At 40.6% G+C, this 15,368-nt stretch overlaps 1 protein-coding gene across 2 annotated transcripts in view; it reads left to right on the forward strand.

Annotated features, from left to right (window-relative positions):
* Nucleotides 1-1,296: 1,296 nt before the first annotated feature.
* ADGRL4 (adhesion G protein-coupled receptor L4) overlaps nucleotides 1,297-15,368 on the forward strand; it is a 76,158-nt gene continuing 62,086 nt past the window's right edge. For both annotated transcript variants that reach the window (XM_075508510.1, XM_075508511.1), the window contains exons 1-2: nucleotides 1,297-1,678; nucleotides 3,216-3,365. In XM_075508510.1, the coding sequence (XP_075364625.1) occupies nucleotides 1,657-1,678; nucleotides 3,216-3,365 (172 nt within the window). In that variant the 5' untranslated portion in view covers nucleotides 1,297-1,656. The remainder of the gene's footprint in view (nucleotides 1,679-3,215; nucleotides 3,366-15,368) is intronic.

The raw sequence follows: 15,368 nt of genomic DNA on the forward strand, positions 1-15,368 counted from the left end.
GGTCCCTTCCTCTCTTCCCCTTTAAGTCCTCCCACCCTCACAAAATCAAACAGGAGAAAAACAGTCTTCCTACACCTGGATGCTTTGTTCATTATTCTGCGGTTCATCGAAAATTAACATCCGGTTACTGGAGCTTCCTCTCTCCTTGCCAAGGTGCTACAGAAGTACTTTGTGCCAGCCAGACACCTACGTGCTATTTCTCACCTCCCTGCCCTGAGCAGAGTTTAACCCGTTGAACTCCAGCCAGCAGTGATCATGAAGCTGGAAAATGATGGTGAGCAAATAGTTCCTAACAAGTTTAGAAAAAATGTTGCCGTATCCACATCCGTAGATAATTCCTAAGAGCAGGCTGATGCCTTCCCATCAGTTCCCTACCAAAGTCCCAACTTCAAAACGTTCTAGTCGGACATGAGATATTTTGTCACAGTGACGTTCCACAGCCTCATGTCCATTTTATTTAGTTTAGAGAGATTCTCCGTTCTTCCAGCAGCATACCTGTTCGTGCATGTCCCTCTGTTTCCATCTATAAAGACAGGCATACATCAATGCCTCAGTTTTATGCTTCAATATGTGAGTTGTCATCTTCAGGAAGCTGGGAAATGACAGTATGCACATCATCCATAACAAGATTAGAGAAAATATTGCTATGTCCATGCATAATATGGACATGCTGAAGTCTTGTCGGTTAGGATGCTATAATGAGGATAGAACTGCTCTCACGTTTAACACAAAGACATGCCAAATGCTTTACCAAATTGGCTATATTGAATGTGTCCTATTACACAACACCCTGTTTCAGTCCCACGAACCCATAGAAACTAAGGCTCCTTCAGCTCCTGAGATTCCCGGCCATACAATTGCCTTCCTGCCTCTTTCCTCCCTGCCTATATGTCTTTGTTTTCCTCACAAAGCAGAGTTCAGTGGATTTCCTGTACCTCCTCACAGGCAACATCGCTTAAAGCAACATCACTTGGCTGCAGTGAGGATCTATCTCAAAACTGAAGAAAGCAGTAAGAAGAACGATTGCAGTCAGCCAAGATTGTCTCCGAAAAAATGGGTCTTGGGGCTCACATATACTCAGCTCACCAGGAAAAGGTGGAAGGAAGCATGTAGACCGTTACCTCCAAGCTCATAAACCCTGAGCTAGTTACTAACCTCCTCCACCTCTTCCTCACCCTCCCTGATCTGCTCCACCATTCTCCTGCTGCTCCTTTACTCCTTCTGCCAGCAGGCTGTGGGTCATCCCTTCCATTTCATCCTCCCCCTGCCCCAGGCACTCTCCCAAGCAGCTCCTTTAACCCATGCTCCTCTAACCCACTCACCCCTGAATCTTCTGTGATATCCCCTGCAAGACCCAGGCTCCTGCTTCTCTTTTACTTTCTCATTTATTCCCTTCTCATTTATTCCCTACTTGCCAGAAGACCAGGTCCTCAGCCCCTCCTGACCCTCTCTGTCCTGCCTGTGAGTCTCGGGAGCTTTTGGAAACGTGAAGCTCGGGACAAAGGGCAGTGTCAGGGCTGCGCCTGCACCAGGACGTCACTTTCTTGATAAGGCATGTGTGCATATTTTGCACATGGTCATACATTTTAAGGCAGGGAGTTTTTTTCTGTGACACAGGGGCTCTGCACCAGGCACCGCACAGCAACAGCATCACCAATGAAACTGCTTCCATTCCTAGGTAGGTGAAATCTCCGTCCCTGGTGAGCGAGTGGCAGACGGGAAGGGAGCGGGGTCTGGCAAGGAGAAATGAGTGTGTTGGAGATGGTGGAAAGCTGCAGGGTACGCGGGACTGAAAGTCCCTGTAGCTTTGATCAATGCTGCTACCGGATTCAGTAATTGCATGGTTAGGATCATCCCAAAACCAAATCCCACAAACGCCAGTCTTTATCTCATCGTGGGTTTTGTTCTGTGAAAAACAGAAACATTGTGGGTTTCCGTGGGTTTTGGTTATTTTTTTTTTCTCTCTCTCCGTCTGCTTGGGAGATTTTTAGATTTCACATGTTATGAAATGAACAGTAAAATGACAACAGAATCCCAGAGGTTTCTGTTTTAATCTCTGGAAGATGGTCTCCTCTCTTAAAAACAGAGGGAAAAGATGAAACTTGGTAATGCCTACATTGATTTGGAATATATTTAATTGTTTAAAAATTGTGTGTAATTTTTAGTCTTGAATTTTTCATGAAATTTTAATTTGTCCAAAAAAACTACGCCTCAGTGAGATTTTCTGAAGCAATGAAACCTGTAATTGTAAGGCTAGCAAATATCCAGAATAATATTTGGATAGGGAAAAGCAGAACTGCAGGGGAAAACAGCATCCAAAAGGGTCTTTGTGTTCTGCAATTTGCATTATGTCCTGCTAATAATTTATAAAGTACAAAGTAAAAAACTTACTTTCCCTTCCAAGTTAACTGCCTCATTTCTAACCTATTACAGGGTCTGTATGATTATGCAGTGAGCTGTTAGTTTTCTCAAAGGGAGCGATTCCTTTTTTCTTTGTGTTGAAAACCACATGCATTCATACAATGGGAAAGTAGTTATACCATTTAGGAATCATCCAGTGATTGGAAAAAAGACAATAAAAGACAAAAAAGACAAAAAAGAAGACAATACTTTCATAACATGGAAATGGTATTTTAAGAGATTAACTTTAAATAATTTGGATAAGTTTTTAAACCCTAATGTCATAATGCTGTAAATACTGTGACGTGTCATTTTAATCTCTCAGACCATGCATATGTGTTAGCTACACAAGTATGGAAGTGCTTATAAAAATAAAAACTCTGATCGGGGAACCCTCTTTGGTATTTTTCACTTGATATGTGTGGGGCAGTTTGGATTACACTCAATACATAATTCAGAGTGCGAATAAATGTCTGTACTTTACTGGAAAGTACTAGAGAGCTTTGAAAGCCTTTCAAATGTTTTCCCCAGATCACTGAGTAACTTCTATGTTGTTTACCAATTTTATACTGGCTGAGCACATAGACAAGTTCTTAATCTACAGTGTCTGCTGTTTCTAGCCCTTGAGTAGTTTTACCAAAGAAGTCCCTGTAGTTGGTGGCCCTTGCTCCATCATGCAATATAGCTGAATCTGTGATGAAGTTAAGTTTACTGGAAGACACCGATTTCGTGGATACCTTTTGCTCAAACCTGGTTTTAGAGCTCGGAATGAAGTTTTTAGATAAAGAAACAAGTCTGTTTTTCCCTTGTTCCAGTTCTGATTTCCAGTCTACTGGACTATGGCTGCACTTCTGCAAGCTGCAACATGACATGCCATAAAGACGCCAGGTGTGAAGTTCAGGGTGGGACAACAGGCTGCTATTGCTCCCAAGGATATACGGGAAATGGCATAACATTCTGTTACGGTAAGAAGATTTTATCTATATGCGTTTCTGTTATGCGTTTGTTTGAAGAACTTACTCAAGAGCCCATTAGCTCAAGGATTAAACTTTATGTCACAACACCTGACACTAACATGTTCTCAAAGCCAAAAACTTTAGCAGTTTCTGAGAAATTCTACACCTTACTCTCAGCCTAGTATTTTAATATAGCATACCGTGCATCTCCGTTATGACCTGTTTTCCAGCTCTCCTTTTCCATGAGAGATGCTGATGTATCTTCTCTGATTTAGCTTCAGCAATTTCCCTTGTGACTCAAGACTTCCGAAGCTTGGAGTTGGCATGAATGCTACCTTACAGCCCTCAAATCTCATCCACACACAGACAGTGCTAGGCCACTCTTCCCAGCAGCTGATCATGATCAAATAATACAGCTCCTGGGCTACTCTAGAAGACTGAAGACTGTGTGTGCCACAGAGACATGCCCGCGTGTGAAGCCAATGTTAAGTTTTCCGCTACAGCTGCTTGCAAGGGAAATATGCCAGAAATCCTACGAAGGGGTCTGCCTCTGGATGCCTCTGTCTTCCATCCAAAGAAAAGGATATTTTCCCTGCCTTCATTTTTGAGTTGTCCTCAACTATGAATAGCTCTAGTACTTATTTCCACTTTAGATATACCTATGCCCAGCTGCAGGCAGGCTGAAATTCATATGAATCTTGTCAGTTTTCAGTCTCCTGAGAAGTAGTTAAGAATATTAACCATCCATTTAGTCAGTTTTTGTGTTTCATGCATCTTGGGAAATTTAGCAGTAACAGAGGCACTTCGGTTTGGTATGAGCACAGGGAGGAGGCCCACCTTTAGTTTGGATTTTCGTAGCTCATTTGCCATGGTGTAGTTGGAAGTGTGCTTGTTTTAGTAAAATTTAGAATGCAAAGATCTTTTTCCTAAGAAAGCTGCCTACCCTTTTAGAAGCTGGGAATGCTTAGAGAGAAATATAGCTAGCTAAAATAATAAACAATAAGGAATCACAAAAATCATAGAATAATTTAGTATGGAAGAGACCTCTGGAGGTCATCTGGTCCAGCTCCCCACTCAAAGCAGGTCCAACTTAAGAGAAGGTTGCTCAGGGCCTTGTCCAGCTGAGTTTTGAGTATCTCCAAGGATGAAGATTGCACACATCCCTAGGCCTCTGTTCCAGTGTCTGACTACCATAATTTTGAAAACTTTTTTCTGATATCTAGTTGTGGTTTCACTTTTTGCAGCTTGTAACTTTTGCCTCTCATGTGCACTTACCATTTTACATTTCTAATAATAGTTTAGCTTCACCTCCTCCCATGACCCCCCATTAGGTAGCTGTAGACAGCAATATGTAGCTGTAGAAGCAAATTCCCCTTTGCCTTCTCTTCTTAAGCCTGAACAAACACTGTTCTCTCAGCATCTTCTTTGCATCACGTGTCATGTAGTCACTAAACATATTTCTTGAATTTAATGCTAACCTTGCCCTAAATATAGGTCAGTCATTATTTGTCTCTCGAGCTGGTCAAATGAAAATAAGAAGAAATGGCCTTCACCACACTAGTATTGTATTTGCACTAATTCAATTTTACTACCATGAGTTAAGCTGGTTGATTTGAAAGTTAAGTGCACCTTACGTTTGCAGAGTCAAGGGCCTACACTTGTGAATAATGCAGAGAAAGAAGAAAACCAAGTCAAATTTTAGCAATACTACCTGGAACAAACCAAACCAGCATTTACTTATCTACCATGATCTGGTATCCACTACATTGTACTTTTCTAGAAAGTTGTGATTATGAATCATCAATTAAATTTACAGTAAAGATACCTGTTGTTCTTCACTGACATTACTGACGTTCTTAAAACCATCCATTATATCTGTACCTATTACGACATTATTAAATCCACTTGTGTGAGGATGGATTTATCTTAACTTCCATGTTCTTTTTTCTTATACAGTATCTTTTTCTTACTTTCTCTTTTGCCTGTATTTTCTTAGCGAAATCTACATTGAAAATTCATAAAAACACTTATTGACCATTTAAAGAAAAATCAGTACAGTGAAATATACATTCACAAATCTTGCAAATCAATTAATTGTTTATTAAGAATTATACTAAGTGTTTGGCAACTCAATCTTTAAAATAAAATTTCCAATGTCAGTCCAGGCAAACCAGCTACTAGATGTATTTGTGGTGCTTTGCAGTTACGTGGCAATGGTTTGAAGAAAGCCTCATGTCAGGAGACCAGTGTTTTCTCTGGTAAAATACCTCAACAACCACCAAAGTCACTTACCCTCCAGCTAAGCAGCAAAGCTTGTATCAGAACTATGTGGCTGTTGCCCTGAAAGGGAGATGACGTTTCTCTAGGGCAGCGCGCTACACGGTGCATTATTAATATTGTGCAGTAGTCCTCTAATAGCATAAACAAGTAACCTGAATTTTAATTGGGTGGGCTCTAAAAAGGATTAAAGATATAGGCTAAACCCTATCATAAATAGTTTAAAGCTACAAAAACGTGAAGCAAAGCCTCAGTTGTTTAATGATGTATTAGATCTTGTTGTTCTGCGTGGCAAAAGCGGCAGGTGTGTCTGCTGTTCTAGAGATAGCTACTCGTTTTTCTTCAGTTAATAATCTTGGGCTTTTACAGTGATAGTTCAGTCACCTTCAAAGGAGATCGTCAATTATGTGCTAATACAGGCATTTTCTAAAGAGTATATATGGTACATTGTGTTTACATATTTGCCCTTTTAGTTATTTAGATAGGTTGTGAGAGCCGTAATTACTGTCAACAACATTAATAATTTCGCATAGCGTAGAACCAACTTCTTCATTGTGCTTATCCTGGTAGACAATTAAACGAGAACAGTGGTTGTTTTGAGGGCTTATTCTGGAACAAGCAATTCAAATTCTTTCTCTTTGTAAAAATGGTGAACAACAAAAAATGCTAGTTTTCAGCATAGTCCTCTTAAGCTTGTATAGCTCGAAAACTGTCCCTTTTTATTTATAGATACATTGTCACTGTATTTAAAAGGTCGACATTTGTTTCTCTACTTTCACTTGCTTGTAACACCTCTTAAATACTTGTAAAAGTTATTTCTTTGCTAGCTCTGTCTTTTCAATGTGATACACTTAGACATTTTCCCTTGAGTTTACTGTGCTGCAAAAGGCAATAATGCCCTGTTACATTTATTTCCTAGCACCATTATTGATGAATCACGAGTCACTGATGTCAGCATACCTTAGGAATGGGGTTTGTTAGTTTTTACTTTGCTCCCTTTGCCAGCTGGCTAAGTGACTGCAGAGAGCTCAAGATTATTGGATTTGCTGTGTATAGATAAAGACATATAGATATGAATTTAATTTCCTGGTGTCAAAGTCATGGCTTTTAAAATAATTATCCGCTTACAACCTTTCCCACAAGATTTCAACCACTTTAAATTAGGTCATGTTTTGGACTTTCCGAAGGCATACTCTGGCCAGTCTAACAAAAAGCTAGTCCTCTTCATAATCTCATTGTCTTCAGTAAGAATATGTGCAGGAATGCACATAGTCAGGAGAATAACTGATTGTAGGATCTGGCCTCTTTTATATATTGGAATTATAACTTACATAGCAATAAATTCTTTCTGTACAGTATCTTCCAGAAAGCCATAAATGAGTCACCTTGTCATGCTTTACACCTCTGAGGTACAAAATACTATCCCATTCTTCTTCCTTCTTCTTTTGTATTTATATTCCTTGCTTTATGTAGTATAAGATGAGAGAGAATGGCCTCTGAAAATATAACTATTTGCCTTTTAGGACTCCATTCTTGGGCAGATGTGTATTCTGAATGTAATGCATGAGGCTTTAGCTTCTCATTATCGTACACCTAATTGACGTAGCACAGCTAGAGCTCTTGGCATAAAAATAAAAATACATCCAGATAAGACTGATTTATAGACAAGTTAACTTCCTCTTGTGCAAAAATGCCATGGATTTTTTACAGATAAATAGTGTATATTTGCCACTTTTGTAAATTCATTTCTTTACGTAAAAAGAGTCAGCCATATAAATTAGGTGTTGCTCATAATCCCAGCTTTCTTCCAAGAGAAAATTAAAGAAAACAAACAAAATTTCAGATCCTTTAGAGAAGAGTGGGGTGGAAGTAAAACTTCATAGAAGCCAATATTTTATTTTTAAAACAGAGGGAAAAATGAGTTGGCATCATTGATGCTTTCCTAAGCAGCTCTGCTGTTTCAATACTGGCTGCTTCTTGATTGCTGACTGCCAATTTGCTGCTTTGCTGGCACACTGCAGGAAATTAAAGTAAACAGTGTGATCACAGTGTTTACTTTAACTTTGCAAAATACGGAAGGAAAATGAAGCAGTGCTGTTTGTTCCAGGAGGGTAGGCAGGCAAGCAGGAAAAGTCTGAACACAATATCCCTCTCAGATATCCCCGCACAATATTCCCTTGTAAATGTCACTTGCAAATTATACTGCAAAATTAATCAGTCTTACTTGTAAAACAGTTACAGCTACTCCAGAAAGAGTGAGCAGGGACTTAGGCTATCAGGGAAACTTTGTACTGAAGGAAGGCACTGACTCTTTCTGAAGTGCACTGCAGGAGGATTTATCATTTTCCAGAGGCAAAAAATACATCAGTGTAAAGTGGTATTTTATATCAAAATACAGAATCCCTGTTAGAACACAGGGCAATTTGTGTAAACTCAGCTGAATCAAATTGAAAGCCTACTCAATATCTGAACACAAACATATTTTCTTGTTTTACTGAGGGTCATACAACCAACTCTGGCTTTTGCCAGCTGTAAAAAGGAGCTTTCCTGTGAGACATCAGCTCCTTGCTCTAAGGTGATGTCACTGTGTCCCACCGTCAACTTTTATTGCAGTCACGGAATTTGTTTTGATTCGCTAGTGTCGTCGTTGCCATTCTGCAGCACTCAATCGGTGTATAGTTTTGAGGGAATTTTTACCTTTCAAATTAGCATGACCCTGTAAAACCACTGTGTATAATCATTTCATTCTATACAGAAGTGTCCTTCAATAGAAAATGATCTAATCCAAATGCTGGTTCACCAGAGGAGAATTTTTTCTTTTTTGTTACCAGCAGGCATACATCACTGGATGTCACTTCTGTGTTTACCAAATAGTCTGAAATCACTGATACGGAAGATCCAATCCACACACTTCCTAAATTCATTTCACTGCTATCAGTTACCACAAGCTATAAAAAGGCAAATTGCAGCTGCTCTAGCATAGCACAGCAGGAGAAAGATATGCCTCAGCCAAACATAAATAACAGAGCTCAACACAGTGGGTAACAGCTTGGAAAACTTGGGATGTGCTATGCAGGAGGCCAAAGCAGACCACCGATTCCCGGCCCTTTTGCCCTTTTGACACACTCCTCATAGCCTCTGGGCTCGTCTCTCGCTATTCCTTACCCTTTTCCCTTGCCACCACCTCCTCCTGTGTCTCCCAGTCTCTGCTGCCTTGTCTCCAAATTCTGCTGGATCTTTTACACCGTTTCAGGGTGGAGCGTGGTAAAACCAGAGCGTGGGCTGCGTGAAAGGGCAGAAGTCATCTTTGAATTCAGAATTCTTACTCCAGGCTTAGCTGTCTGGCTTTTTGGTGATCTCAGGAAGTCTTAGGAGGCACCACCCTGTTTGTTGCATATGTAGATATTATATTTAATTAAGCCCATGCCTTCAGGGTTCCTTTCCAGGGGACAGAAAGTTTTCTTCCCTTCCACGTCTTCATTGGTCATAATGTAGCTGAATGTTTTTCACCTTTTCCTGAAGTGCAGAGATTGGCTGCTGAGTTGTGCGATGTTACCTGGCCAAGGTATCTTGATCACACGTTCCAGATTAAACCTGTAGGCAGATCATGGAATTGAAAAGCCTGGACAAACTAGCCAGGAGGATTTGATATTCCGGTGCATGACGGTCCACCGGCCTGGGAAAGCATGGGTGTTAATGTACAGGTTAACATAGCAGGTTCCTGGCCATTTGGGGACCTACGGCTGTATGTATGGCTTTTGCTTTTCATGTGCAAGATGTTACACTTTTCTGTAAATTTGGGAAGGGCTTGATGGCTGTGATGTATGTAGACTGCTGGGGACTAACCAGCTGTTGCGTGGTTGCCTTCCAGTTGCAAAGGACAGAGCTATGTTTATGGTCCTGAAAATAGCCATACCCTTGGCTAACATTGTTAGTCAAAACAGTGTTTTTGTAGAGTTGACTTTACTTTTTAAACTGAAATTGCTTATGGTAACTAGCTACTATTGAAAGTATATTTTAGTTGAAGCGTTTAAGAGTAGATCGGGAATTTGAAAGGGGAGAGTGTGTTACAACAGTGCCTGGTGATGCATGAGAACATTAGTCAGATGGAAAGCAGTGCAATATGTTTGAAGTAACAATACAATCCTGCTGAATAAGACACGGGGGAGGCTGTCTTACTTCAATTGTCTTACCTCTGTAAATGGCTGAGTCCATAAAATTTTGACTCGAAACATTTTATGTATTCAAAGTGCCAAATCCAGTTTTCTCACTCATATGAAAAAATCCCTCCCATTTTCTCACTTGAATGAGATAGAGAGAAATCTTCAGAGGATTAGCTCTCCTTCCTACTGCCAGAAAACGCAGTTTGCCTGGGCCAGAAATACAGCCCACTATAATAATTTGTGAGATTGACTCTCATTTTAATAAGCCTTGGACCAAGCCCTTGATAGACTCATAACATTCAAAATTTGAGGAACAAAAAAAGAAAGCAGGCAGCTCTATCTTTTTTCCATTATTTTTGTTTACATTGTCTTGAAACGGTACTTTGAGCATGACTAAAATACAGTAATGCATTTTTTGAATGGGCCAGAAAGAAACAAAACTTCCTCTTGTTACATCTTTAATCATATCCAGTCTCTCTTTTAAATTAGTCCTGTTTGCATCTAAAGAGAGTTTAAAAATGTGTGTAGATGATGTGGTAGAAAAGAGTTAGTTGTCTCTTTCAAAAATGTACCCAAACTTTCAAGCTGATCAGCTGCACATGGATGGTTTCTTATTTGTTTAATTCAAAATGTGTTTTAACCCTTGCCAAATAATGCTAATTTCCTTTCTTGAGAAAATACTCTTTTCATACTGCTTTATGGTCCTAAGAATCAATCAATATGTTACATGTTTAGAGGATGTGGGAAAATTCATTTAAGGAGCTTTAGACTTATTATCTTAGAGTGTGCTTACTTTGTGTCTGCCAGAGATATGATTCACTTCCTGTATCTCTAGCATCTGAACTGCTCCCAAAAGGTCCAACAGTAACAACACATTCTTCTCACTTGCTGGTTTGAAGTAAAAGGATGGAAGATATTTCCAGAACATGTATACTCATACATGTATATTAAATGTACACAAATGCGCATGCAGGGACCTATGTATAAGTAAGTATGTGAATAAAAAGCAACCTTTTCTATGCAAAAAAATTAAAGCAATCTCAAAATTGTCAGTTTTACTCGTTCTGTGGCTGTATAGTTGAAATTAGTTTTTGTAAGGAAAGACCGGGATTTATTGGAAAGAAATTGCTTCCATAAATTCCACTTCCTTGAGACATCTTCTGTGCCTAGGTCTGCACATGGTAGAGTTTGCTACAGCCATCAGATTCTGCAGCTGCCTTTGGGGCTATGAAGTTAGTGTTACCCACATAACAAGGAAAGTATCGTAAGGAATTACACACATAAGAAACGATGAGTGCAGCTCATTGTGCAGCTACATCGATTTCCATATAACGTTCCACCAGTCTGGCACACTGATTTTACTTTTGGCTCTGTTCAATAACTCACAGAGTTCAATAGTAGAAAAGTGTTCTCTTTAGGCTTGTTTTTGCTTTCTTGTTTGTTTGTTTTTCTCTTCCAGAATAAAATGGTCAGGAGTGGTGAAGTTGTCTGTAACCTCATTTGAAATGTGTAATTTATCTAGGATGATTTGCTGGTGCACAATTTTTCTGTGTATGACTGTGAAAAATTGCCGACTGAGCTGTTGGCAGACAGAATACCAAACCCCGCTCAGCCCTGTGTGTATGAAAGAGTTTAAGAAGGTAATTGACACTTTGGGCCTCTATTTGCCAAAGAAAGAGATAATGACGTTCTCCAAGAAGATTAGAATCTAACCAAACATTGTGCTCTAAATATAGAGCACAAAGCCAGGTGATGTTTGTGAAAATGCTGCTCGGCTGCAGGAGGAGGAGGGGGCTGAAGGACTGCAATTTTGCACTGTATATTTTTTAGGTACACAGATTTAATTTAGAGATTATGGTTTGAAAATGAAATTTACAGTATGTGTGTTTTTCGGCGATAAGAAATTGATTTTGTGACCTTGGTACACACTAATTGAAATATCTGGCACTGTGTTTTGCTGAGGTTAAAGGAAGCCATATATGCCTGGAATCACATTCTTCTTTCACCTTGAACTGCGCAGTTAATCACAACCACAATCACTGGCAGGAAGGAAGCTGCTGTTTCGCTGTGGTACAAGGAAGCTGAATAATCTCTGTTCATTGTCTAATGGATAGGTTGTTGTGTGATTACTTAGGGCTAAGTTTAAGAGATTCACGATAACTTCAAAATGGAGACTTCTGGTGGAATTGACATTCAAGGAGCACCAGGGGCCGGAGCTTCCCCTGCTGCCAGGCAGTGGACGGAGGAGCAGGCAGGTCTGCACGGCAGAGGAGCGGGGGCTTCTCCTTTCATCTGCCCACCGCAAGCGTGGCCGCTCATTTAGGGCTGAGACGGCTCTGTCCTGCGCTCTCTGCCGCTGTGCCCGGAGATGACACAGGGAAAAGGCTCTTTGCTTGTGCTCTCCTGCGGGCTGTTCCAGCGGCGGGGAGGAGAGAGCAGCACATGGGCTGCTCTGCCCTTGGACTGTTATTCCTGTGCATCCTCCCGCTTGAAAGGCCAATTGTAGCATTTAGGAACAGCAGCTATGCCCCAAGGGACTCCACTGGTGGGTTTTTGATTTAATATGTCTGCTTTATTTAACTGAGTTTCTGTGTTAGCTTAGACTTGTACAACTGACAGTCTAAAGTTGTCTATAAACTAGTGTGGCAGGGTGTCCCATTATTTTGCTTATTACTTAATGTTACACATTTGTTAGGTTGGCACAGGATCGTGTTTTTCAAAAAGGAAAATGAAAGCTCCTGAAAAGCCTTGACAATAAATGGTTATTTGTTCAGAAACAGCCAAGTCCAATCTTTGTTTATGTTAGTAGGCTTCATGTAATGGTGTTGCAATAAAGAAAAACAGCTCTTCAAGATATGCATTGGCTTTTATGTTTTATTTGTAATGAAAGCTATGCACATAGGCAGCAATCTACATAAGTTACACTGAGGGAAAACATAAACATAGATGGTGACTTGCATGTTTATATTTTTAATATTTATTTGTGGCAAAGTGTCTGGATCTCAGTTTTAAAGAATGTGAAATTAGGCTGAGGTATTGCAGTTTTCGTTCCCAGAAAGTTACCAAAGGAAGACTAAGAGAAAAGGTGAATGCGTCCTACAGCAGGAGACCACTGCTTCTCTCCTGCCCCATCTTTGCAGAGGAGCTGGAGGTCCGTTCCCATGACCGTAGCACTATCTTCTCATATTCTGTCCCAGGTTAGGAGGGAGTCCAGTGATCCTCACTGCCCTCCTGCCAATAATGTTGTAACTGTTTTGGGGTACCCCCAAAGTTCAAATGGGCTGAGGGCAGCGCAGCCCTGGCTCACAGCTTGCGTCCAGGGTGTCATGGGGGGCAGGGAGTTATTGCAGCAGTGATCTCTGCACCACATGAAGGTCTTCATCGTTGATCTCTGTAACATCAGAGGCCCTAGAAAATCGCCAGAGAAATTCTTCAGGATGTTGGCATGAACTGAAAGAGAAGTTCAGCTAAGCTCTGTGGGCCTAAATAGGAGCTCTGAGCCTTGCATTAGTTCTTTGTGGTGATGGGAAAGGAGTAGGTGGAAAATCATATTGCAGTGGAGGCTTTGCCTCACTCTTTGTCTTGAATAAATCATTTTGGTGGGTAGCATTGATCCTGAGGAAGCTCTACCTTTTCAAAATCAGCCTGTAAGAGGTTCAGAAGGGAGATCTGTGGAAGCTGGAGGTACTCGGGAGAACAGGTTCAGGCCCTTTGTACCTATCCAAAACGTTTCATTTTTTATAGCTATGATGAAGCATGCATCAATTCATAAATATGACCCACTGTGCAATATAAAAATATCAATATTTCTGTCCCATTGTGTAAGGGGTATCTGGTGCATACAGAAAGAATTTCATCTCCTTAACTACCACAGAGAAAATGGGAAAGGCAAATAGCCTTCAAAAGGGTATTGACTTGAAAGCAGAAATGGGGAGAAGTTTCTAAAACTTAACACAGCTTTTCATCTGGGCCAATCAAAATAGAAACTATGCGGGGTAGCAGTTGTAAACGACACAGAGCTGCAATTTGGCTGCTTTTTTAGGGTTGTCATGCAAATCTTGGTACATTGATTCCACAAAGCTTTCATCATACTCAGCTCCATGGTCAAAATCCAGGAAATTCTTAGTAAAGCTATCTTTAGAAAATGAGGTCGCTTCAGGGGTGCATCATGCAGCATCATTGCTCTCACAGGAGAAGCTAGATACTCAGTGCTAGGTGTGTCGGGTCACAGTGGTGGGCCTCCGAAGTGTTGAGCTCCATTTGTGTCATTTTGCACATGAGGTCTGAGGCTTAGATGGATGTCAAAGGAGAGGCTGGGATAATATTTACACAGCTGTGGGCTGCAAAGAAAAGAAGCTAACTGAACTTTTTGTACATCCTCTTGAATAAACAGGTAGTATGCTAGTACCACCAAATGCTTCTCTTTGGAGGGGAGGTATGTGCTAAAAGGCCTCTGGGCTGTATTCTCTGCTCTCAGAAAAAGCTGTCGCATCTTTTATTAGCTGTTAAGCCTCTTGAATTATTACTCAAGTTTTAGACTGATGAACATTCAGAAAACTTTTAACCTGACAATGGCACATGACCCTCAAGGAATGCCATGCAAACAGCAGCATTCAAGTTTGAGCTTGATATTCAAACTAGTAAGGGGTCTGTGCTGCAATATGGACATCTGGTTTTGAGTGCTGCAACAGAAATCCAAGTGCAGGGCTATTGCTGCTTTCGCTGGCAGCGTGGTAAAAATAGTCTCTTGATATACCTGCTGCCTCTGTTCTTGTTGCAGTAAGCAATGGCAAGAGCACGGATGACTACAGTAATGTATTTTATTATACTTTCCTGCGGAAGGGGTGACGCTGATGACTTTCCTCCAACAGGGAGGTGACTTGCGATTGACTCTTGCAAGCCACAATGGCTGTAGGACACAAAGCCACAGTTAGGGGTGGATTTTCCAAAGAAATATTTGTTGAGCACTTTTGAACTGTCTGGCTCTATCCTAGGTGCCTAAAGGAGGACTGAGTTGTTTCAAAAGAATAATCCCATTTGTGGGTGCTGAGCAATTGAAAATCTGTCCCTGAAGTGCTTTTTTTTTTTCCCTATCATCTGTTGGCAGTTTGGGCTTTTGATTGATGTATTACTTTATTTTTAACTGCAAAGACCCTTTAATTAGGGAGGGGAACTATGTGAAAGAGCTGGAGCTGCTGGTGGTAGCAGCTCCTTGCCGTCGGAGATTCGGTAATTAAATAAGTAGATAATATCCTCCTTATTGAGAAGATTTAGAAAATCATAAGGACTTTGCATTATTACAGTGTTTAACATCCACAAATGGAGGAAAAAAACCCATAATGGCAATTTTCATTAGCTGCAATGCATGTGGAGGGCTCTTTTTCTTTCTTTGAACAGCCAAACACTAAACAATTCCTAAATCCCTCCTTGTTACTTATGTTTTCTTCTTGGTGGTTAAAAACCCCATAAAGCAGAAATTGAAGACTTGCTATTAAAATACTTGCTGACAGCTCCATTCAAAACATCCTTTCAAAGAGTGCTATCACATCATGATTCATCTGCTATTCTGATA

Source organism: Mycteria americana, chromosome 7, assembly GCF_035582795.1.
Source record: "Mycteria americana isolate JAX WOST 10 ecotype Jacksonville Zoo and Gardens chromosome 7, USCA_MyAme_1.0, whole genome shotgun sequence".
Taxonomy (NCBI): Eukaryota; Metazoa; Chordata; class Aves; order Ciconiiformes; family Ciconiidae; genus Mycteria; species Mycteria americana.